At 36.5% G+C, this 24787-nt stretch overlaps 2 protein-coding genes and 1 long non-coding RNA gene across 12 annotated transcripts; 2 read left to right on the top strand and 1 right to left on the bottom strand.

The window, feature by feature from the left end:
• The first annotated feature begins 1708 nt into the window (after positions 1-1708).
• On the top strand, positions 1709-18867 carry LOC110410787 (MUS308 and mammalian DNA polymerase-like protein). 10 transcript variants are annotated; one of them, XM_021420652.1, is made up of 33 exons: positions 1709-2030; positions 2299-2726; positions 2862-3075; positions 3153-4025; positions 5015-5079; positions 5286-5391; positions 5481-5681; positions 5896-6096; positions 6474-6635; positions 6755-6994; positions 7180-7392; positions 7586-7936; positions 8079-8231; positions 8547-8768; positions 9146-9364; positions 9649-9766; positions 10054-11210; positions 11385-11582; positions 12042-12301; positions 12552-12741; positions 12858-12965; positions 13869-14221; positions 14801-14909; positions 14986-15126; positions 15356-15452; positions 15535-15707; positions 15791-15919; positions 16026-16091; positions 17447-17557; positions 17678-17768; positions 18263-18359; positions 18463-18643; positions 18719-18867. In XM_021420652.1, exons 1-26 carry the CDS (start codon positions 1995-1997, stop codon positions 15630-15632), a joined length of 6513 nt encoding a protein of 2170 aa, XP_021276327.1. In that variant the 5' UTR covers positions 1709-1994; the 3' UTR covers positions 15633-15707; positions 15791-15919; positions 16026-16091; positions 17447-17557; positions 17678-17768; positions 18263-18359; positions 18463-18643; positions 18719-18867. The 10 variants fall into 10 exon arrangements, with proteins under 10 accessions (XP_021276327.1, XP_089638911.1, XP_089638915.1 ...); XM_089782785.1 differs by having other exon boundaries at positions 18451-18643; XM_089782789.1 differs by having other exon boundaries at positions 10063-11210; positions 18263-18643.
• Positions 18467-20992, bottom strand: RD22 (BURP domain-containing protein). Its single transcript, XM_089782791.1, is given in 8 exon segments — positions 18467-18658; positions 18660-18767; positions 18769-18812; positions 18815-19061; positions 19063-19460; positions 19937-20010; positions 20012-20043; positions 20133-20992. Coding segments are annotated over 8 exon segments (1134 nt in total). The 5' UTR covers positions 20172-20992.
• On the top strand, positions 19297-24685 carry LOC149527562 (uncharacterized). Its single transcript, XR_016350931.1, has 6 exons — positions 19297-19438; positions 19705-19822; positions 19935-20051; positions 21647-21960; positions 22035-23847; positions 24548-24685. It is a non-coding gene; the product is annotated as an uncharacterized LOC149527562 (long non-coding RNA).
• The last annotated feature ends 102 nt before the right edge of the window (positions 24686-24787 follow it).

Raw genomic sequence — 24787 nt, 5'->3', positions numbered from 1 at the left:
TACCATTGGAGAAGAAGATGGAAATGATAAATACAAAGTAAAAGTTATAATACAAGAATAAAAGAATGATTTGCTGTGTTATTTATAATACAGAGTAAAAATTAACTGATGTAACAATATAATTAGTAACGACATAAACAAGATATTTTAAAAACAATTTGATAGAATTTAAACTCAAAATACAAAATCATATTTAATTTAAATATAAAAAATAAATTAATAACTGAAATGTTACAGTATTTCAAACACAATTCTTTTTTATACAATTAATATATCATTAAATTTTTAATTTTGATAATTAAAACTATGATTAATGTTTTACCTAATTTTTTTAGTTTTAGAGTTAAGTGGAGTCTAATCTTTTTTTATTAGACATAAAATTAATTTCTTGATATGTTTTTGTCCTTCCTTAACCGAACACATTGCATCGGCCTAGAGATTAGATTATGCCTCCAATTCAACCCCAAATCTCTTTTCTGTTTTGACTTCAACAAGAGAGTTGGAGGTTAGGATTTCCCGCGAGTTGTTTTGGTCAAACTAGCGATGGTAGTTCAAAACCATGAAGAAAATTACACTTTAACCTCATGTGTTTTTTCATATATGTCAATATTAAGTAGAATAAACTAAAAAATTTAGTAAATTTATTATACTTTTTGAATTTTAGGTGTTTTAGTATTTTGTTCAAAATTAACAAATTTATTCGCTATAATGCTGGTAAATGTTACGAAAAAAAAACTTATAAAAAATACAAAAATTAAATTTACATTCAAGACATGGATGATAATTTACCAATTTTTTTAAATTTAAACAAGTATGTTATAGATTTCAAGTTATATTAATAATTGAAAATAAGATTATATTTTGCATAAAGATTTTGGTTAAATTATGTAATTCATTTTGTACTCTCTCAAAATAATGAAATAATTCCCGTATAATAATTTGTAAAAATTAGATTCATGTAAATTTTAAAGTTGACAATGTCAATTCAAGTATTAATATGTTAAAATATTTTCGTTATCCATATTAACATAATGTTTAACTATATTATTGTGGCATTAAATTTGATGATATAGTATTAAAAGAATGATGGAATGATTATACAATGAAGATTTTTGACTAATTTGTTGAGATGAATCGAAAATCCATTTAAGTTTTTGAATCTTTTGTTTGATTATTATCAATTCGCTCTCTTCGTTTCTTTCTTTTTATTAATTAATGATTATCTCTCAAATCAATATTGTAATTAGATTGAAAAATCAATATCTTTTTTTGAAATCACTTTAAATTATAATCAGATTGAAAAATTAAAACAGACATAAAATTAGAAATAAAAAATATAATAAAATGATTAAAATTGATTTATCATGATTGAATTTCGAGATTACGAATTAAGCTTATTGATTTATTTGTAGATGAATGATTTTTTATTATTTTTATTTTTATTAACTTCATCCATCATTTTTTTGTCCGACATTTTTGAAAGGTATTTAAATGTCTTATTGAAAATGAAGGTATGGTTTATAAGTGATATTTATACATGAAATTATATAAATTTTAAAAAATATTTGAGACATTTTAAAACTTTAGGAAAATGGGATAAGCGGAGCCGGCGGAGAGACGTGGGCCAGAGAGAGGGAGTTAAGTTTGTAGGAACATCACTGCGTATTTAACTATTGTTTGACGCACTGATCCGATGTTTTGCCGTTAAAATAAACCTAATTTGCGAGGCCAGAGCATTCGGTGAAGGTATAAAGGCGAAAAAGCTAAAAACGGTAAAGACGGAGGGCACCATTGCAAATACATAATATATTTGAATTACAACTCTGTGCATCAAGTATCAGAACGTTCGCTTTCACCACCAGGGTCTCCTTGGCGCTCACTTCCATGATTCAAACATCTCAACGGCGTCGCATTTGAGACTCCGAAAAGCATAAAGAAAGAGGGCGAGAGCTAGGGTTTTTTCAGATCGTCGTTGATCTTTCCCATCTCCGATAATGGCTTCTGGTTCGCCTCGAGCCCGCATCGATCAGGTTTATCCTTAATCCCATCTATTTTTTTCCTTTAAAAGAAAATTTCAAAACCCTAATTATCTTTCCCAATGATCATTTCGTTTTGCTCTTGAATATCAATTTAAAGATTGGACTATACTCCCTTTTCTTTTTCGATTATTTTTCTTAATTACAAGAAGGAAGGTATCTGTTTCTGGCCTAATGATGCATTATGGGAAATTGATATTCCCAAGAAAACTCAACATGAGAAAGCTTGAAACGATATTTGCTTGTCTTATTGGTTATTCAGTTTTTTGCCTCGAAGAAGAGGAAAACCCAATCACCTGGCTTGAAGACGGGGAGATTTGAAAAGAATGCAAAAACCACGGTCGAAGGCTCTCCTAGTGCCAAAGGCACTCTAGACAATTACCTAAGAACTTCACAAGAGAATGAAATCGTGCAGCCTTCATGCACGATTCTTGGACAGGATCCTGTTAAAAGAAGCTTGGCATTGGAGATTGATAAATCTTCTGAAAAAGAGAATGAGCAGTCCTTTTTATTGGCTGAAGTGAAGTCTCGAAGTTGTGAAGCATTTCAAGTGACTCATAACGGAATATATCTGGGTTCATCTGAGGAAGGAAATTTTGACTTTGGAGATCCTGCTGAGGTGGCTGCGCAAGGCAGGGAAAATTCAGAACTAAAACAATTTGCTACTGATTTTTTGTCTTTGTATTGTAGGTAATGCTGCTGTATCTCGTTTATTTACAAAAATTTCTATGGTAGTTTAGACTTTTCTAGTATTTAAATTGTACCTTTTCTTCAACTCTGCAAGATAAACATTTTACTGTTATTTCTATTTGTGTTGGTATGCAGTGAAGTTCAACCACATGTAGGTTCACCATCACAGCTGAAAGAAAATGACCAGAAGAGACATGGTAGTCTATCTATGCTGAGTGAGGAGTATAAAAGATTCAAGAAAAGACATCTGATATCCCATCAGTTACAAACAGAAGTTGAAACTGTTTGTTCTACTAAGAAGAATCTCAAAAATGAAACTGGAGAGTTCATTTTGAACCTTTCAAGAGAGGTAAGCAACCACTCTGTGTCAGTTTTGATGATTGAAATTCCCCTGATTTTTTGTTTAACTAATTTTTGTTTGTTAAGGTAAGCACGGGCAGTAATCTCATTGAGCTTCAAGCATGCTTAAGAAAATGCACTACAACAACCAGGCCTGTCCTAAATACAATGGAATGCAGTACACCTGGTTCTTCAATTGTTAAAGCATGTGCTTATCGAACACCGCAGTCAATGCGAGGGAGCTCCATGTTTTCGCCTGGGGAAGCTTTCTGGAACGAAGCAATTGAAATAGCTGATGGTTTGTTTTCTCGAAGTGATGCATTATCTGCTCAAGTTGCTGAAGAAACTAATAATCCAAAGAGCCAATATGAGATTAATAATATATACAATTTAGGAAATAAAATTGTTGATGACGAGTCAAAGGAAATGCCAGATGAATGCGAGAGCAGAGTGAAACTTAAGGGAGTTGGTACTTCTTTGGAGTCAGCAGTGAAGCAGAAGAAAGAAATGGATAAAGAAGTGTCCCTGCTGCCTGTTAAGCATCTTGACTTTTCATTTGATGACAAAATTTTGGATGGAAGTATCCCTCACATTATACAGAGGGACAGTGAAGTGACTGAATGTGGTATTGTCAATCATAAAGGTCCATCAATCGTTAATACACTGACAGATCATGATGAACTACAGACAATTGAAGAGGTGCAAGGAGAACAACAGGAAAGGGCTTCTGTTCATGTGTTACCCAAAAAGGAAGACAATTTGTCAAGTCAAGATAATAATAGCATAACTTCCGCTTCAGCAGCTAAGAAAGCCAATAAGTCAATTGGTGAATGCCATGAAACCACCACTCCATTAAGTTTTGTGGCGCTTAAAGACTGGTTAAGTCTCAGTAGTTGGCTTCCTTTAGAAATATGCAGAATATATAAAAAGAAAGGAATTTCAGAACTATATCCGTGGCAGGTATATAAATATTTGAATGAATTCAAATAAATTATGATTGCCTTTTTCTCCCTCCCCCTCACCCTTTTTCCCTGTCTTTTTCTAGAAAGGAATTGGGGATTAAATGGGAGAGTTTGGTTCAGACTTATCATGGTGTCATGTTCTTTTACAAGATATTTTCAGCACTTTTTATTAAAGTTTTGATTTTTGGTTTTAACCTAAACCACACTTGGTCTTGTTTTTGGATTTTGAATTGCACTTATATTTACATGTTTCCAGACACAATTGTTCTTATAGATATGCTTTCTCAGATGGTATAACCTGTCCTTTTGTACTCCTAATGAGACTGTACATTGACATTCATGTGATTATCAGGTGCCTGAGTTTTAGTTGTAGTGGAATTATTCTGAGGTGGTAGTGGCCACTTCTCAAATGCTCATCACTCTCTCTCTCTCACTCATTTGCTCGCTCTCTCATTTGTACAGATTTCAAGTATAAATGGTTTCATAGACCATGCTCGACTCCTCTACTTATGTTATGTTGAGAAAATGACCAGCTTTTTCATTTTTGTTTATTTGCTGTCTTCTCAGTGCAAAAATATTTTTCTTCTATCTTACAACTTAAAAATTTTCACTTTGAACACACTAAGACTGACTTTTATCATTGTATTTTACACTTTATGTTTTTGTTAAAAGCAATGCTAAGGTATTAATAATCCTTTTCTACTTCTTGCCTTAGCGATGCTACCTATTTATGTGCACATGGGTTTATATCTGTTATTTTTCAGACTTCTGCTTCTGGTCTCTGTTCCTTGTGTACTTCTGTTGGTTGATCTTTCAGTTTTACTTTAAAGTCTACCCATTAATTTTATGTCACTCACACTTGCCTTGTTTATTAAAATGGAATACTGAAGTACTTTCAAGCATTGGTATCTTTTTTACCATTTGTATCTTGTGTTTAAGTATTTTATTTGCTTCACTGAAAGCATGATATTGATGCCTCCTTTCCAGGTTGACTGCCTTCAGGTAGACGGTGTACTGCAGAGAAAGAATCTTGTATATTGTGCTTCTACAAGGTACTTAATAAGTAGTTAGGACTCAGCATAAGCTTTGTCATGGTCATCTTCTGTGGGTTGGAATGTTTATTGTTCTCAATCCTCTCTTTGTCTGACATTCTAGCAACTTTACCTTTTGTAGTGAAGGAGAAAGTTGTATAGGTCTTTGCTTGTTCTTGATATGTGTCTTGCATTATTTATGCTTAATCTTGTTCTTTCTGCTCCAGTGCTGGTAAAAGCTTTGTGGCAGAAATTTTGATGTTGCGGCGGGTGATATTAACCGGAAAAGTAGCATTACTTGTTCTTCCTTATGTTTCAATCTGTGCAGAAAAGGTTGTTTTTATTTTTCCACCAGATATTAGCTGATACAAATTAAGTCTTCTTGGGCAATTGATTTTACTTTTTGCCTAAACATACTGCAGGCAGAACATCTGGAGGTCCTTCTTGAACCACTTGGCAAACAAGTTCGTAGTTATTATGGAAATCAGGGTGGTGGAACACTCCCTAAAGATACTTCTGTAGCTGTTTGTACAATAGAGAAGGCGAACTCTTTAATTAACAGATTGCTGGAAGAGGGTCGTCTATCAGAAATTGGAATTATTGTGATAGATGAACTACACATGGTATATTCAGAACAAATCTTGTTGTCATTACTTATTAGTACACCCTCATTCTTTTTTTTTTCCCTCAATGTACACCCTCATTCTTTTTTTTTTTGCTCAATGTACACCCTCATTCTTCTGCATGTCTTTTCCTAATTGTCCTTATTCTCCCTTCAGTCTTTTACTTTTTTGATGGACTAATATTGATAGTTACCATACCTATGATTTGTGGCAGGTTGGTGATCAGAGTAGGGGTTATCTTCTGGAACTTCTGTTGACAAAGCTTCGTTATGCAGCTGGGGAAGGCATGTCAGAATCAAGTAGCGGAGAAAGTTCAGGTTCCAGTAGCGGTAAGGCTGATCCAGCTCATGGTTTACAAATTGTAGGGATGAGTGCAACAATGCCAAACGTGGAAGCTGTTGCTGACTGGCTTCAAGTAAGTGATACATACAAAGTATCGGTTTTTTCTTCTTTTCCTGCTGCTCTCTCTTTTTCATTGTTCACTAGATATTTAGTTTCATGAAATATCTCTTATCACCTGTACATTTTTGTGCATGATATTGGTGTCTACATGGAAAATGTTTATGTAGTTGTCAAACTGATGGTCTGTGGATGTATCTATCAGATTACTTGGTTTTAACATGTTGATGTACTTTAAGAAAGAAAAAAGTGTTGGTTGTCGTATATACAAAGGAGAGGTTTTGGACTTATAAAAGGAAAGTGGTGATAGAGAAATTTTGTCTAACTCCTCTCCTTTTTATATTATATCTGCTTTCTTATGTTGTTAATGATTTTACGTTTGTTCATGTTTAGGCGGCATTGTACCAGACAGATTTTCGACCAGTTCCATTGGAGGAATTTATAAAAGTTGGCAACACCATTTACGACAAGAATTTGGACATCGTTAGAACAATTCCAAAGGCTGTTGACCTTGGTGGTAAAGATCCTGATCATATTGTTGAATTGTGCAATGAGGTTGGGACTCATGGTATCTTTTGCTCTATTATTTTTTTCCCTTTTTTTTTTTTTCAGCAAAGCTCTAGCTTGGCACTATTTTGGGTGTTGACCAATTTTGAATTGGGAATGTGCTTCAGGTTGTTCAAGAGGGTCATTCAGTGTTGATATTTTGTTCTAGTCGGAAAGGATGTGAATCAACTGCAAAGCATGTGTCAAAATTTCTCAAGAAATTTTCTGTCAATGTCCATGGTGATAACTGTGAGTTTGTTGATATTTCTTCAGCAATTGATGCCTTGCGAAGGTGTCCTGCAGGGTTGGATCCAATATTGGAAGAAACTCTTCCTTCTGGTGTTGCATATCACCATGCTGGCCTTACAGTACTTTTCCCCACTTTTATCTTTACTGCTTTTTGTTTAATAGCAACTTTTTGCTTGTTTCCTATTTCCTTTATTATCCTGTACAAATTGCAATAATGTATAGTTGTTAGCTGCTTATTAATTGTCCAATCTTGTAAGCTCTATTCCCTTTTTAATGGTCAAGGTTTCTTCTTATCTTTGTAAAGGTTGAGGAAAGAGAGATTATTGAAGCATGCTATCGTAGAGGGTTTGTTCGTGTCTTAACTGCCACATCAACTTTAGCTGCTGGTGTCAACCTACCTGCTAGGAGAGTCATTTTTCGACAACCCCGGGTTGGCCGTGATTTTATTGATGGAACTAGATACAAACAGATGGCTGGTCGGGCTGGTCGAACTGGTATAGATACAAAAGGAGAAAGTGTAGGTTCAATAATTTTACTAACATCTGGTTTTGTCTTCTCATTTATTATAATCTGGGCAAATACAGTAACTGCTTGACTCCAATTGTTAGAACTGTTCTCTTTCATGTCCTGTCATTGTACATGAAAGAAGCTTTTATTCTTTTTTGTTTTCTTCATTAGTTTTTTACTTTCTAATGTTTTCATGTAAACAGGTGCTTATTTGCAAGCCAGAAGAGACAAAAAGAATTAAGGGACTTCTTAATGAAAGCTGCCCACCATTGCAATCTTGTTTATCTGAAGATAAGAACGGAATGACTCATGCAATTTTAGAAGTTGTGGCTGGTGGAATGGTTCAAACTGCCAGTGATATTAACCGCTATGTTAGGTGTACTCTTCTCAATTCTACAAAACCATTTCAAGATGTGGTGAAATCAGCTCAGGATTCCCTTCGGTGGCTGTGTCACAGAAAATTTCTTGAATGGAATGATGAGACCAAGTTGTATGGTACTACTCCCCTTGGACGTGCAGCTTTTGGCAGTTCCCTTTGCCCAGAGGAGTCACTGGTATTACATTTTTTATGGTCTTTCAGTTTTCAGCATTGTTTCTTTTTTATCAATACTGTATTTGTGGATCTGATCCCTGGTAGTAGGAATATATGGATTTGTGGTTCTGTCGTCAAGTGTAATTATTTGGCTTATCTCACAGATTGTGTTGGATGATCTTTCGAGGGCTAGAGAAGGCTTCGTGCTTGCATCTGATTTACATTTAGTTTATCTAGTAACACCAATCAATGTTGGAGTTGAACCAGATTGGGAATTGTATTATGAACGCTTTATGGAATTGTCTGCTCTTGAACAGGTAATGTTTGCTACCTGTCTAAATTGCACTTATTTTGGGTGTGTTGTATCAGTAAATTTTAGCCTTAGCATATAGGTAAGCGCCATGTTTAGTCTTAAACTAAAACCTGGTTCCCAGTTGCTCTCTTTTAGTCATCTTTAGTATTACATGGAAGGGCTGGGCAACCCTGTACTTGATATCATTTATGTGTTTGTAAGTTTAATTCTTGAGTGGATGCATCAATTATGCTGAAGAGATATTTGGTTTGCTAAAGAGCAATTATGCTAAAGAGATATTTGATTTGTTCTGTTTTCTCCTGTGCTTAATGAAATGCAGTCTGTTGGCTATCGAGTTGGAGTAGCAGAACCATTTTTGATGCGCATGGCACATGGTGCACCTATCCACATTTCAAATGGATTAAGAGATAGTTGGAAGAGGCTTCATGGAAAGTTTGAAAATCTCCTTGGGATCAGCAACAACACTATGCTTTCAGATGAGCAAGCACTTCGAGTGTGCAAAAGATTTTATGTTGCCCTCATTTTATCAAGATTAGTGCAGGTCTCTTTGCCATTTTTTCCCTTCAAGTTAATAGATGTTTGCTACACTAATATTGTTAGCACATAGCATATATGTTTTCATTACTGCTATTACATGTATGTGCTAGTTGAATTTAAGGCACAAATCTTATGCATATGTTTCTGGCATGGCAAGTTTATATCACAAACTCCATAAAACCATCTCATTTAATCTTCATCCATGAGATTAATATGTATAGAAGTTCCATTGATTTGTTGCGTGCGCATAATTCCCTGATGCAGCAGATCATTCTTAACCTTTTTCCTTTTATAAGGTTACAACTGTTTTTAATCTAAGAGTTTTTCTTTTTAAATATTTCCTGCTATTTAAATTAATTTTCTCTAAATTCTGCAATGAAGGAAACTCCAGTAGGTGAGGTTTGTGAAGCTTTTCGAGTGGCAAAAGGCATGGTACAAGCCTTACAAGAGAATGCTGGAAGGTTTGCATCAATGGTTTCTGTGTTTTGTGAGAGGCTTGGATGGCATGACCTAGAGGGCTTGGTTGCAAAGTTCCAAAATCGTGTTTCTTTTGGAGTCAGAGCAGAGATTGTAGAGCTTACTACCATTCCATATGTGAAGGTAAATTTTAATTTTTGGGTTTTTACTTGGGTTGTTATAGACTATGTTACTTCAGTTCTTCATTTCAAACAAATTTGCAGTCAGATGCCTTGAACTGGCATGCGTGTTTGGTTATGATCCTTCATATATAAGGAAAAATCTTATGAAATGTTTGATGTGTTTGTAATGTGAGTATACAAAGATATCATCATGGTGATTCATTACTGTTGATGTCTAGTAGAGAGTCTGATGAACTTAGTATTATCATTGTTTTATATTTGCAACTTTTATCATCTTATTTTTAGGGATCACGGGCAAGATCACTTTATAAAGCTGGTTTGCGCACACCTCTAGCAATTGCGGAGGCATCTATTCCCGAGATTTTTAAAGCTCTTTTTGAATCCTCATCATGGGCTGCACAAGGTGAAGTTTTTGGCTTCTCTGATTAAGGGTTATGATTATGCAGTGAGACTTTATTTTGTTGCACTGTCTGAAATTTCTTACCTATTTCTGACATTTTCTTAATTTAAGAGTACTATATTTTTGTTATTGTTATGTTTTGGTTTGGGATTCTGGCATAGTTCTAATACTTTCGTTTGTTATGCTGAAAAGCTTCTATGTCTCCACTTCTTTCTTTGTTTTGTTCTTTGTCTTTGCATTTTTTTTTTTGGCTCTCTTTTACCATATTGAGAAGTTAGATATGTCTTTAGAAAGTTCAGCACAGCGGCGCATGCAATTGGGAGTGGCAAAGAAGATCAAGAATGGTGCACGTAAAATTGTTCTTAACAAAGCTGAAGAGGCGAGGATCGCTGCCTTCTCAGCTTTTAAATCACTTGGATATAGTTTCCCACAGTTTTCTCGACCATTGGTATTGGATGGCAGTCCAGGAGAACAGGAAGCTGCAATTACCAGTGTTGGGGATGAGTCTCCTGGTAGCCTTGTTTGGGTTGAGCAAATAGAGCATGTGTTAGCCAAGCCACTAGCAGAAAGAAGTAAGAATTTGGAGAAAGTTGCTTCAGCTAATGACGGTTTAATGGTGACAAAAACCTCAGGTGATAACTTAGTGGCTTCAGCAGAAGTAAACTTAGCTACTACCTTGCAATGTAACTTGGGTATGGAAAATCCTGGAGTTTCAGTTGAAGGGCCTGTAACTGGCGATGAGGTCAATGCCGTCATAGATCGAGGCAGAAGTATAGTGATGGCAACAGGTTGTGGATATCTGGATCAAGGAGTGCATGATGGGCTCAATGAAGATCTCTGTGTTGGCAATGTGGATAGTGCTTGTAGGAAAGGTCCTCTAAATGCAGTTAACACTCCAGGTGGAATTGATTCTTTCCTGGAACTGTGGGAGACTACAGCAGAATTCTGTTTTGATATTCACTACAACAAACGATCAGAACCGAACTCTGTTGCTTCCTTTGAGGTACATGGCATAGCAATCTGTTGGGAAAATTCTCCTGTTTACTATGTAAATTTGCCCAAGGATTTAATCTGGTCTGACAACAGAACAAACAATTTCTTGTCAACATGTGCATCTAGTGATAAACATGATAGCCTACCTCCTGAGCATTTTTTGGAGATGGCTAAACTGAGATGGAAGAGAATTGGTGATATAATGGGAAAAAGTGGTGTCCGCAAAGTTACTTGGAACTTGAAAGTTCAGATTCAAGTGCTTAAAAGTCCTGCAATTTCTGTTCAGAGATTTGGTGGCATGAATCTTGGAGTGAAAGATTTGGGTCTAGAAATTATTGGCAACTCATACTTGTTATTACCACCAGTTCTGATTAATGATGGAATTGATATGTCCATTGCAGCATGGGTTATTTGGCCTGATGAGGAGAGAAGCTCTAGTCCCAGCCTAGAGAAGGTATTTCTGTGAGACCGACAGATTAACAATTTTGAGTTAATAGTTTTACATATTTTATATGTTTCTTATTTACTTTTAATTTTTGGCTAGCTTAACTTATTATTAGACCTTGGAATTATTAGATGTTCATTATTGTTCAAGCTAGCTTAAGAAGTTGTTATTATGATTAAGTAGGAAGTAAAGAAAAGGTTATCCAGTGAGGCTGCTGCAGCTGCTAATCAGAGTGGCAGGTGGAAGAATCAGATGCGAAGAGCTGCACATAATGGTTGCTGCCGTCGAGTTGCTCAAATACGTGCCTTGTGTTCTACACTTTGGAAGTTACTCATCTCTGAAAAACTTATTGAAGTGTTTACATATATTGAAACTCCATTGGTAAATTCTCTTATACTTTTTCAATCTTTGAGGGAGAAATATTAGATCTAGGCATGTCAGGTCTTGAAAGTGTAACAGTCAAAAAAGGGAGGGTGGGGAGTTTAATGCTCCTCATCCCTGTCCTTGTCCTTGGTCTTGGATTGAAATCAATCCCATCTCTGGCCCCTTAGAGGCAGAGATGGCTGGTTCCTCAGGGGTCCTGCTTCTCAGGTGGTGCTTTTGGTGTACTGCTTCTGAGGTGTTGTTAGTTTCGACTTATAGTTTTCTTGCCTCTTCTAGTGGTTCTAGTGTACTTTATGACTGTTGGTTTCCCTTGAACTTTTTCTTGGCCATCCAGTATGTGGTAATGATAATTTTTCATCTTTGAAACTACGGAATGATATGTAGTAATTTTGCACTTTAACAGGTTATATGCTTGAAGCAATTTAAAGTAACATAATGTTGGTTTTAATATATCAGGTTAATGTCCTTGCTGAGATGGAGCTTTGGGGAATAGGCATCAACATGGAGGGATGCCTCTGGGCACGAAATGTGTTGGGGAAAAAACTAAGATGTCTTGAGAAGGAAGCTTATAAGTTGGCTGGCATGACATTTTCATTGTACACAGCAGCTGAAATTGCAAATGTCCTGTATGGGCACTTGAAGTTGCCTGTGCCGGAGGGGCGCAATAAAGGAAAACAACATCCAAGTACTGACAAACAGTGTTTGGATCTACTGAGGTATTTAAAAGATTTGGCTTCTGTTTTTTGTGCTCGTCATAGATGGAAAATCTTAAGTGCTTATATAAGATCGTGTAAATGGTGTTTCTAAAAATGTCCTAAGGGTATTGGTAATTGTTTACGCATGCATTTCCTTTTGTTGTCCCTGCAAGTACAAACTGGAAAATTATTTTCACAACGTCCCTTTGACTTTTATGAATTATTTAGATGATGCTGATTTTATTGTAATATGGATTTGGTTTTGTTTCAGGGATGAACATCCAATTATTCCAGTCATTAGAGAGCATCGAACATTGGCAAAGCTCTTAAACTGTACACTGGGATCCATTTGTTCACTAGCTAGGCTGTCTCGAAGTACACACAAATACACACTACATGGCCGCTGGCTCCAAACATCGACAGCAACGGGACGTCTTTCAATGGAGGAACCTAATCTTCAGGTTCTGGTTACATTCTCACACTCTATCTTTCCTGTTGTTTTTCTTTTTTAACTAGCATTTTCTATTACACGTTATGAACCATTTTGTTTAGCAGTTTGTTTCTTTGTGATATGTAGTGTGTCGAGCATATGGTTGAATTCAGCCTGAGCAAAGATAAAAATGGAAGTGATGCCAATGTTGATCACTTTAAGGTTAATGTCCGTGACTTCTTTGTTCCTACTCAGGTAAGGGCTGTGTAGCTCGTGTTCCTTCAAAATGCTTTTGATCATATTATGCAATGCTATTATATACTTTCAAGTATTGACGAAAGAGCTGCTTATCAGAAAACAGGGTTCTTGCACAGATAATGCTGTTACAATGTGCAATCTCTCTCTCTCTCTTTCTGTCTATCTATCTATAGATGAATGTATGTATGTATGTATCCAAATTTTTCCTCTCCCTTTTTCTACTTACATGACCCTACCCTGTAACTTGAAAACCTAAAATCTTCCAATCCTTAAAGAGGTTGAAGTGCCTATTTCTTGTTTGCTACATTTTCCAGGAAGAGTTACTTTGTAGAAATGGAGTTAGTTTGTCTTCTGGAGCCTTTTATGTTTCTATTCAACGAGTGTATGATGTGTTTAAAGATAGAACAGAGTGTCTTATGGATAGATTATCTGTTGTGTGGTGTTTTTAAAAATAGATCAGAATTTCTTACCTTTTGGGTGTAAAATTATGCTGGTGATTCTGTATCTATGAATCTTCCCATTTATGTAGGATTGTGGCTCCTAAACAGATCAAGGCAGTTGACGTGCTTATTGTTGGTTTAATCAAGGGAGGTGGGAATTTTGTAGACTCATAGGTGGTGTAAGAGTGGTTTGAACTTTGTAACAAGGGCAGCCTTTTTTTTTTTTTGTAAGGCTGTGAGTGGGGTAGCTAACTGGTTTTGCATTCTAGGTAATGATGGAAATTGGGGTTTGGGGCAGGGGAGATAAAGATCCACGCAAATCTCTTTGTGGTTAGGTATATTTGGAAATTCTTTTGTTTATGTTTTGTTTTTCTTTTTTGATCTAGTCATTGATCAAAAGATCATTATTTTGAAGTTGTTTGGGTATACCTTGGTGAGTATTTCCTAATTTTTGTTGCAGGATGACTGGTTACTATTAACAGCAGATTATTCTCAAATAGAACTGCGGTTGATGGCCCACTTCTCTGAGGACTCTGCGTTAATTGAACTCCTAAGCAAGCCGCAGGGTGATGTTTTTACCATGATGTCAGCAATATGGACTGGGAGGGCTGAAGATTCTGTCAGCTCCAATGACCGAGACCAAACCAAAAGGTTAATCTATGGCATTCTTTATGGAATGGGTGCTGACACTCTTGCTGAACAACTAAACTGCACCGTGGATGAAGCTAAAGAAAAAATTAAAAGCTTTAAAAGCTCTTTTCCTGGTGTTGCATCCTGGCTTTGTGAAGCCATTTCATCTTGTCGTCAAAAGGGGTAAGGAGTTTCTCAAATATTTTTAAGAAGACTAGATAGTGTATCAGTTTTGTCTGAGATGCCTTCCAAACTCATCAAGATCATCTCATATTCTATTCCTTTTCTTGACTCATTAAGTATACAAAAATGCAGCAACTGTTTATTTATGAAGGCTAAACCAAAAAGAAAAAGCAAAGAACAGAAGTAAAGAATTGTGTGCTTTTATTGATTGTCTAACCTGCCTTCTCGCTAATGCAGATGTTTCTTTTTTCGTAAAATTCCTCTTTTCTTCTCTTTCCTTTTTGTTTGTTGTTGCTTCATATTAAGGGCTTATGCTTTTTAAACTTCACATCTGTGCTTTGACTGGTTTATAACTGGTTAATGTATTATTTTCTGACTTTTTGTCATTGGCATTAAATATGTCTTCTCTAGAGGCTTTTATATCTAAACACTGTAAGGCATAAGCAAATAAATATCTGTAATGAAAGAAGGTTTTTCTTGCATTTTTCTTTTAAAATTTGAATGTTGCACCATGGTCAAAACTTACTTTTAGCAAAGCGCTACACTAAATGATTTTTTCTATATGTGCTTGTAATCCAGATATGTGGAAACTCTTAAGGGAAGAAAGCGCTTCTTGTCCAAAATAAAATTTGGAAACAGTAAAGAAAAATCAAAAGCTCAAAGGCAAGCTGTGAATTCTATTTGTCAGGTATAACAATCGTTTGTTTTGCAAGTTTGAGGTGGTATATCATATTCTCCTTTTGCTGATAGTTTCTTATCTACAGGGATCTGCTGCTGACATAATCAAAATAGCAATGATAAAAATGTATTCTATGATTGTTGAAGGGGTTGGTAGGCTAGACTCTGGCTCTTCAATTTCTACTAAGTTTCAAATGCTTAAGGGCCGGTGCAGAATCCTTTTGCAGGTTTCTTTTAGAAATTGCTGCGTTTCATTTATAGTTTCCTCATTATGTTTTCTTTGGTGAAGCAATTCCTACCATTTGAAGTTTTGATAAAGTAATCAGATGAATGAATTTAATCTTGAAACTTTCATCGTGTTTGCTTGTGACTTCAGCTAGGTTATTCTTCAAATTTTATCTTAAAATTTATATTTTGAAATATAGTTGACTGAAAATCCAGGTTACCATTTTCCAGGTGCATGATGAATTAGTACTGGAAGTTGATCCCTCTGTGATAAAGGAAGCTGCATGGATGCTGCAAACGAGTATGGAAAGTGCTGTCTCTCTTCTGGGTAGGTGTTCACATATTTAATGACTCTCTGATATTTTCAGGACACATTTCCACGGTCTTCTGTTTTATTATTTTGTTTCCAGTTCCTTTGCGTGTCAAACTGAATGTTGGAAAGACATGGGGCTCTTTAGAGCCTTTTCTTGTTGATCAAGCAATGGAGGAAGCTGTGTCCAAATCTTAGATCAGTAGATGTCCTTGTTCGTAATTTTGGGATTACAGTTAACAGCAAATATTGATGGAAATGAAGAGCATCTATGTAATGAAGAGCTGGCAAGTCATATCTTCCACAATATTTGAACTTGTTGGAGATTTTCTGATTTCCAATGCCTTCTATTACAGGTTAAGGAAAAAACATCTACGGAAAGGGATAAGTTGAGTGTGCTTGGATGGAATTCTGCAATTACAAGCCTTCAACTTTTCTCCTGCCACAGATTTGTCTTTATTTATACTTATGATTAAGTAGCATCAGTAAGTTGTCTTAAGCTTCATGTTCAAGCATATAAGAGGTGATCTGCAGAGAACAATAGCATGTCTTTTTTAATGTGATTTGTTTTTTGTCTTGGAACTGCTGCAGAGTGGGGATTGCTGAGCTTGTTTCTTTGATGGCTGGCCTTCACAGCCCTAATGATGTAGAAGCCAGGTTTTGCTAATGTTTTATTTATCCAAGTATTTTACATAATCATTGAATAATGTGGCATGCAAGCTCTGTTTATCTCATTATCTGCTATCTTAAACAACGTGGCATCAAAGCTCCTCTGAATCATGAAAACTGGTCTGAGCCTTGCTTTCCACCATTTGGTGTCATCAATTTGCTGGGTGATGTCTTTTAAATTTCTTGGAATCTGCTCACTCAATTCACTTTAGGGTACTCTATGGCTGTCATCAGCTTAGCAAGAGTGGAAAGATACATTTACTTCTTTGGATTCAGTGCTTTTCTTGGTTTCCTGTTTCGAAAATTGTTTTTTCTGTGCTTTCAGCCTCTGAAAGAAATCTATCCAATTGCTCCTTTTGAGTTTTTTGGGCTTGGACTACGTGTGTGCATGTGCAGTCAGGGGTTAACCTTCCCTTTGCTTAACCCCTCAAACCATGGCACATACAAGACTAGATCCTAGGTTACTAGTACAACCACGATAGCAACGAGGCTAGTTGTTACCTTCTGTAGGAATAGTATATTTTAATCCACTGCCAGGTGGGCCATTGCTGAAAAAATTAATTCCATCCAGTAAACCCACAGCTATAGTTGAATAGTGGTGACCTAATGAATGCTCACAATTTTGCGTACAAGGAATTAGAACATGTTCATTACATCTGTTTTCGTTATGCACCTAAATATTTGCAGTCCATTTGTTTATGATTAATGCTTTGATTTGAAATTTTTTTGTTGCCATTTCAGTATTTTGATGCAATTAAACGGTTCAATTAACTAGCTTTGTTCTTTTGTCTTCTTGTAGATCTTGAAGATTGAATTGATTGCAAAATGTGCTGAAGTTCTGATAGTTTTTTTTTATAATTGGGAAAAGAGGGATTTGAACCCTACTCTTTAGACAGGGGGATAATGCATCAACCAATGCGCCAAATGCTAGAGTGTACCGAAGTTCTGATAGTTAATGGTGATGAATATAAAAAAGAAAAAAACACTGTCAGAAAGATTAAGAAAAAATTGGAAGAGATGTTTGCATTAGTCAGTTAGTTCTGATGAAATCATAAATTTTCTAATGCTAACAGTGAAGAGAAAATTTTAAAGGAAACTTAGTTGTGATAGACTCTAATGCACCGGGGCCTTTTCCAGCCCTGTTATGATATGAGTGATTCTATGTTGAATTGTCACTCTAATAATAACTTTGATTACTTATTTGATACTTACACTTGGTGGATCAGGATGGTTTACATTACTTCTGTTGCTTGAATTAAATGTTTATTGACATGCATCATCAGTGGACATCTTTTATTGTCACCTCATATTTATCTTACTCACTATCGTAACTTTCATGTCAGTGTGCTGTTAACCCTGAAAGAACCTTTACGTGTGGAATGAATTGAAGGTGCTTTTTCACTTGGGCTACGTCAACAAAACAAATTTATGTGATGGTGCTGCTTTGCTGTGAGGTATGACCACATTCCATTGTGGACATTTCAGGCCCTTTCTTGCTAGCTCTGAGTCCCAGCAAACTTTGAGTTGTTGTCACTGTCCTAACTTTCACGTCACTGTGCTGTTATCCTTGAAAGAACCTTTAGGTGTGGAATGAATTGATGTTGCTATTTCACTTGGGCTACTTGAACAAACCAAATTTATGTGATGGTACTGCTTTGCCGTCAGGTATGAACACATTCCAATGCTGACATTGCTGGCCCTTTCTTACTAGATTTGAGTCCCAGCAAACTTTGATTTTTTGTTATATTTACATGCATGTATGTATGCGTCTATGCTTTAATTTCTATCTGAGCCATGATTCTTCTTTAAATGTGGTTATTCTCTAGGCTTCTAATCAGTGACTTTCAAGATTCATGAGAGTGAAATCTGCCATCCAATCCACCCCATCATCTTTATTACTTCATTACTTGTGACATCCTGAGTCTTTCATGGCTAATGATTTGGGCAAATGTGTCTTTGGATGCATTGATTGTTTCCAGGAACCTAAGTGGCCCCTCTTTTTTTCCCCCATGAATTTATCATCATTCACATATCAATGACATATATCATTGTTATTGAATTGTCTTTTCATTCGGTTATTTGATTTTAGTACCTTCTTTTGTGGTTTTCATCATGGGATAGAACTCTAATAGATTTACCACCAAACCGTTGTGATGCAGAGAGTAACACCATTTTATTTATTACTGAGTACATGATTCATCATTTATTACAAAAGTGAACAAATAGATCGTGGATAACTAAACCCGTGGGTTTGAGGTATATTATTATATAGAGCAAACTGGATTTGGCTTTAAGTTGTTTTAATGCACACTATACTTAGTTGATTGATGAAATTGAAGGGTCTCAGTGTACTCTTCAGGCTTTTACTTGGGGATCCAAACAATGTGATCCTGAGGAAGGAAATGGCAGATAGGAATGGCTCCTGGCTCAACCTTAAGGACTTGGAAAGCCAAATGCTTTGGGTTTCATGCTGATGTATCCGTGTGGCAGACTGCTACTGCTTTGGCTTTTGTTCCGTCAGCACCCTCCAAAGGAACCATGTAAGCCCTTGTTTTTTTCTGATTTGTGGCAATAGAAGACAGCATATGCATAATTCTGCTTATGGCACACTACAGATTTGTCACCTCCCATCTTCTGCACTCCAGGTGCTATTTTGTTCTTCTGTTTGGGGGGTCTGTTTTTGCACCTCTGTAGAGATTGCCTGAGCACTTTTCCTGATCTTGGAGTACTAAAGTCAATCATTGAATCTAGTGAGGTTGCACAATATTTGTCCTCTCCTTGAATTTGGGGCTGTTCACACTCCTTAATTGTGTTCTCCATTATCTCAGCTTCCGCTGATCCAGGTTTCACTGAAAACTTGTTCAAAATTTCTGGCAACTTGTCAGATGAAAATGGTATGTTTTGGGCAATGTGGCGAGGTAAGAAAGTTGCCGTCTCTGTATCTTCAGTGAAATACAGGGGTCATTGTTGCTCTGGGATGCATATCCTTATCCAGAAAGAAAAGAGCAACATTTGGATCATCATGGACTTGAGTCTCGGTGGCTTCATAATGGTAAAGAAATGGTGATACATTAACATGTACCGGCTTTCCCTTGTGCCCTGTGTTCACAGATGCTCCTCCACCTTTGCCACCCTCATTTATGGAGGTGCCACCACCTGGCTTTCCAGTGTTCACTCCAACTCCTTTGCCTCCAACATTCACATGGGTGCCACCTCCTGGCTTTCCTTTCCCGGTGTTCACACTGACTCCACCTTTTCCCAACATTAACAGCCGTGCCCCCAGGCTTCTCTTTCCTGTATTGATGTTTACACTGCCATCCCCTACGTTGACAGAGGTACCTTTTTTCTCCAAGATGTCTGCAAATATACCAACATATGCTAGGAGAGCTCAGATGATTTCTTAATTGTACTATGACATGCTCATGAATGCAGCAGTTTACATAAGTTTTTTCATGATAAGTTGATACATACAGAACATATATTCCATTCTTTTTCCCGAAAAAGTTGCAAAACAGAACATTTTTTTGTTCGTACTCTTGCATTAAATTGCAAAAAACACAATATATTTTACCACTTCACATTTGAACTTTTCGCTACACAGATTACCAGCCTGCTTCCCTGATTGCATGATTGTGTGCTCTGTTAGAGTATTAAGCCAATCCTATAGAGAAAAGAAAGGTGCAATCTTCCTAAGTCCTCACTTCCCTGAACCTCTCAAGGTAAGAGTTTTTTTCTCATAAAACCATGGTGGTGGGGGCATAAAACTATTACAGTAGCTGCTTCCTTTTGGTGAGTAAAAATGATTTAGGAAAATGAATCTTTGGGTATTAGGCACTCTCCAGGATGTAGCATAACTTTGACAGCCTTCGGCATTGGAGTATTTGGCAATGCATAGTTCCAACGGTGCTGATAAAGCAGCATGGCTTGCCGCCACTGCTAGCTGCAACAGTAAGTTCAAATCTAAGCTCATTAATTCTGGCACCCTTAAACAAGTAATGCACATCAAAATCCACCTCAAAGACAACTTACAGCTAGAAAAGCAAGAACCGGGGAGAGATGAAACTCCATAGAGAACCGAGTGTAAGCAATAGAAAGAACTCAAGAAGAGCAAGACAAAGAGAAAAGAGAATCTAGAACTTAGGGTTGCATGGAAAAAGAGATAAGTATGCCCCAAATTTATAAGAAGTGTCCTAGGACCATTAGACCAAGTACTTGGGAACAACAGTCCAACAGTATTTTTCAACTGAAATAATGTCTCAACTGCCACTGGTTTCATCTAAGTGCCATTTGAGTCATGTGGGCTTAGGTTGAGTGAGACAGGAAACGGTGGGGTGTTCAATTTGCATTCACGAACATAATTGATTGGGCCATTGGTCACCAATGATGGCTTTAATTTGGACGAGTTAGCAGTCTCAACAAGATTCTGTTTTAATTTGTGGATTTTTTTATGAAGTTCACTACACTAACAGGTACCCAAAATTATGAGGATTGAATATGTGTTCTTATCAGGTAATTCCCAAATTTAGCATGGGTTTTGGCCTTTCTACATGTATTCATTATGACAATGAACAATAATTATAACATTTTGGAGTTTTTCATTCCAGTTACATCATTGTCTTTAGTAAAAATTTTTGGGGTGGCAGATTGGCAGGATTGTGTTCGGTAGTTGCCCATAAGTACTACGTGTCTATGATAAATGTTTGGGAGATGTCAGATGAAATAAGAGCCACCGGATGCGAAATACATGAATGTTAATAGTGTGTGAAAGCTATGTGAAAGTGCTTTGAAAGATAATTCAACTAGTATATAAGATTTGGGTTGCCACTCCAAATTGGGAGCTGAATTTAAGAGGATTGCTTGCCTAGAAAATGTTTAAAGCACCTAACAACACCCCAACCTGTAGTCCTAAATCCTAATCTGATGAGATTACTAGAAGTATTTTATCTGAAATTATATATTATAAAATAAAAAGTAAAATATTTAAAATTTTTTAAATTCTCATCATAATTTAATTTTTATTAATATTCCAAATGAATAATCTGTTTCAAAAATTTATATTCCGTGGATACATAAATCTTTATTGTTAATCTAATTTAATATTATTTTACCTTTGATTTACTGTTCATCTCCACTTATGACACATGAATGCTCTGCTTTGTCAAACCTTCAAACCTCCATTTCTCCAAATGCTAATCCTCCCCTTAAATAACTACTTTCATGAACAATTTTCTTAGCCGATTCCAATCAGAAAACACAAAAGGAACCTGGCTATACACTCATTCCAAAGACTGGCGACCAGCATCAATCCCCATCCTCACAGAAAACCAGCCAGCAAAACAAAATTTCTCTTTTAACTCACAATCAGAAGTTACAAATCAAATTCAAAAGTGGATAATTGATTGCATTGAAGAAGTTCATTTCAGTCTTGGACATGGCTAGGGAGTGGCATGTGGGAGGGTAGGTGTCAATCTGCTAAGCTGTTGCAGATTTCAATAGCTTGCAATAAGTTTTTTTTTTTTTTAACCTTTGTGGCAGACGTGCAGGCAAACCCTTTATGGCATGACGTGCCAAGAAAAGAGCTGCATATCCGAATCCCAGAGATCATAGAGTCATCCAGCCACAACCAAAGTTCCATTTACTATACAACCAAACAAAAACCACTGCTATCCAACTCCCTATCGTTAGCAGCTCCAGCTCATAAAAGTTACCAGCGGTTAACACCATCACTATCCTTAGCAGATTTCAATAGCTAGGTGGGATAAAAGATAAAGCATTTTCTGCCAGATGAAATTGTAAGAGGTTTCTGGAAGGATATTCCAATACTAACCCTATTGGAGTGCTCTAGACTTCGCGTCAGGTATAATTTTTCAATTTAATTTTATGAGCAAACAGAAGAAAAATTGGCTAAGAGAAGTCGGCTAAACCTGTCAGGGAAGGGAAAGCAAAGGAAAAGAAATGCCATGAGAGGGGAGAAAAAAGATAAGACTTTCAAAGAGAAGAAACGGATCTAGAGAGAGAGTTCAAGAAGAAGAAGCGGTTTTAGAGCGAAGAGGAAGAAAAAGAAACAAAAAACAAAACCCTGTGGTGATTCCGGCTCAGGTGTTTTTATGTTGATGGGCACTTTAGAAAAAAAAAGGTATCTGTTAACAGCATTATTAATGGACTCAGATTGAATTATAGTTAAAATTTAAAAGGGTTTGGTAATTTACCCTAAAATAAATCGTTCAATGAAACTATCCCCACCGAATGAAAAGCCGTGCACCGCCCTTGCGCTTGAGACCATGCGCTTGTGTCATGGAGATTGGAAGGTAGAGGTTAGAACTAGTAAGCCATTTTTCTCCTTTTCTTTTTGATTAGTCTCTGGCTTTTCTTCTAGGCCTAGAGGCTAGAAGAAGCCTCGAGCCTAAACTCAAAACCTTAATTTACATGTTTTTTAGAAAGTGGTTAGGTTCTTTTGGATTCTGTCTGTGACCCAACAAATCTAACTTTCCATGCTGCCTGAACCCTTAGTCTGAGCTTTCAGCCTCTGAAGAAATCTATCCAAGTGTTCCTTTTGCACTACATGCGTGCACGGGCAGTCAGGGTTAACCTTCTGTTTGCTTAACGCCTCAAACCATGGCACATAAAAGACTAGATCCTAGGTTCACTAGTACAACCACGATAGCAGCCAGGATAGTTGTTACCTTCTGTAGGAATAGTATATTTTAATCCACTGTCAGATGGGCCATTGCTGAAGAACTTAGTTCCATCCTGTAAAACCCACAGCAATAGTTCCAAAGTGGTGACCTAATGACTGCACACAATTTTGAGTACAAGGAATTAGAACACTTTACACCTCATTACATCTGTTTTCTTTATGCACCTAAACATTGCAGTCCATACATTTACGATTAATGCTTTGATTTGAAATTTTTTTGTTGCCATTTCAGTATTTTGATTCAATTAAACGGTTAAATTAACTAGCTTTGTCCTTTTGTCCTCTTATAGATCTTGAAGGCTGAATTGATTGTAAAATGTGCTGAACTTCTGATAGTTAATGGCGATGGATATAAAAAAGAAAAAAAACTGTCAGAAAGATTAAGAAAAAATTGGAAGACATGTTTGCATTAGTCAGTTAGTTCTGATGAAATCATAAATTTTCTAATGGTAAAAGATGAAGAGAAAATTTTAAGGGAAACTTAGTTGTAATAGACTCTAATGCACCAGGGCGGTCATTTCCCTGTTATGATATGAGTGATTCTATGTTGAATTGTCGCTCTAATAACAACTTTGATTACTTGGTTGATACTTACAATTGGTGGATCAGAATGGTTTACATTACTTCTGTAGCTTGAATTAAATGTTTATTGACATGCATCATCGGAGGACATCTTTTATTGTCACCTCATATTTATCTTACTCACCGTCGTAACTTTCATGTCAATGTGCTATTAACCTCGAAAGGACCTTTAGGTGAGGAATGAATTGAAGGTACTTTTTCACTTGGGCTACTTCAACAAACCAAATTTATGTGATGGTGCTGCTTTGCCGTCAGGTATGACCACATTTCATTGTTGACATTCTGGCCCTTTCTTGCTAGTTTTGAGTCCCAGCAAACTTTGTGCTGTTGTTACTGTCGTAACTTTCATGTCAATGTGCTGTTAACCTTGAAAGAACCTTTAGGTGTGGAATGAATTGAAGTTGCTCTTTCACTTGGGCTACTTCAACAAACCAAATTTATGTGATGGTGCTGCTTTGCCGTCAGGTATGACCACATTCCATTGCTGACATTTCTGGCCCTTTCTTGCTAGTTTTGAGTCCCAGAAAACTTTGAGTAGTTGTTAAATATGTAGCGCATGTATGTCTGTATCTATTTATGTTTTAATTTCTATCTGAGCCATGATTCTTCTTTAAACGTGGTTATTTTCTAGCCTTCTAATCAGTGACTTTCAAGATTCATGAGGGTGTAAAATCTGCCATCCAATCCACCCATCATCTTTATTTCTTCATTACTTGCGACATCCTGAGGGTTTCATGGCTAATCATTTGGGCAAATGTGTCTTTGGATGCGTTGATTGTTTCCAGGAACCTAAGTTGCCTCTCTTTTTTTTCCCCATGAATTTATCATCATTCACATATCAATGACTCACATCATTGTTATTGAATTGTCTTTTCATTTGGTTATTTGATTTTAGTACCTTCTCAACTGGTTTTCATCATGGGATAGAACTCTAATAGATTTACCGCCAAGCCGTTGTGATACAGAAAGTAACACCATTTTATCTATTACTGAGTTCATGATTCATCATTTATTACAAAAGTGAACTAATAGATTGTGGATAACTAAACCCGTGGGTTTGAGGTATATTATTATATAGAACAAACTGGATATGGCTTTAAGCTGTTTTAATGCGCACTATACTTAGTTGATTGATGAAATTAAAGGGTCTCAGTGTGCTCTTCAGGCTTTTACTTAGGGATCCAAACAATGTGATCCTGAGGAAGGAAATGGCAGACAGGAATGGTTCCTGGCTCAACTTTAAGTACTTGGAAAGCCAAATGCTTTGGGTTCCATGCTGATGTATCTGTGTGGCAGATTGCTACTGCTTTGGCTTTTGTCCCGTCAGCACCCTCCAAAGGAACCATGTAAAGCCTTGTTCTTTCTGATTTGTGGCAATAGAAGACAGCATATGCATAATTCTGCT

This window comes from Theobroma umbraticum, unplaced genomic scaffold (assembly GCF_002168275.2).
Source record: "Theobroma umbraticum cultivar Fairchild unplaced genomic scaffold, ASM216827v3 scaffold_56.0, whole genome shotgun sequence".
Taxonomy (NCBI): domain Eukaryota; kingdom Viridiplantae; phylum Streptophyta; class Magnoliopsida; order Malvales; family Malvaceae; genus Theobroma; species Theobroma umbraticum.
Note: the sequence above shows the minus strand (reverse complement) of the source record. Positions and strands in the feature narration are given on the sequence as shown.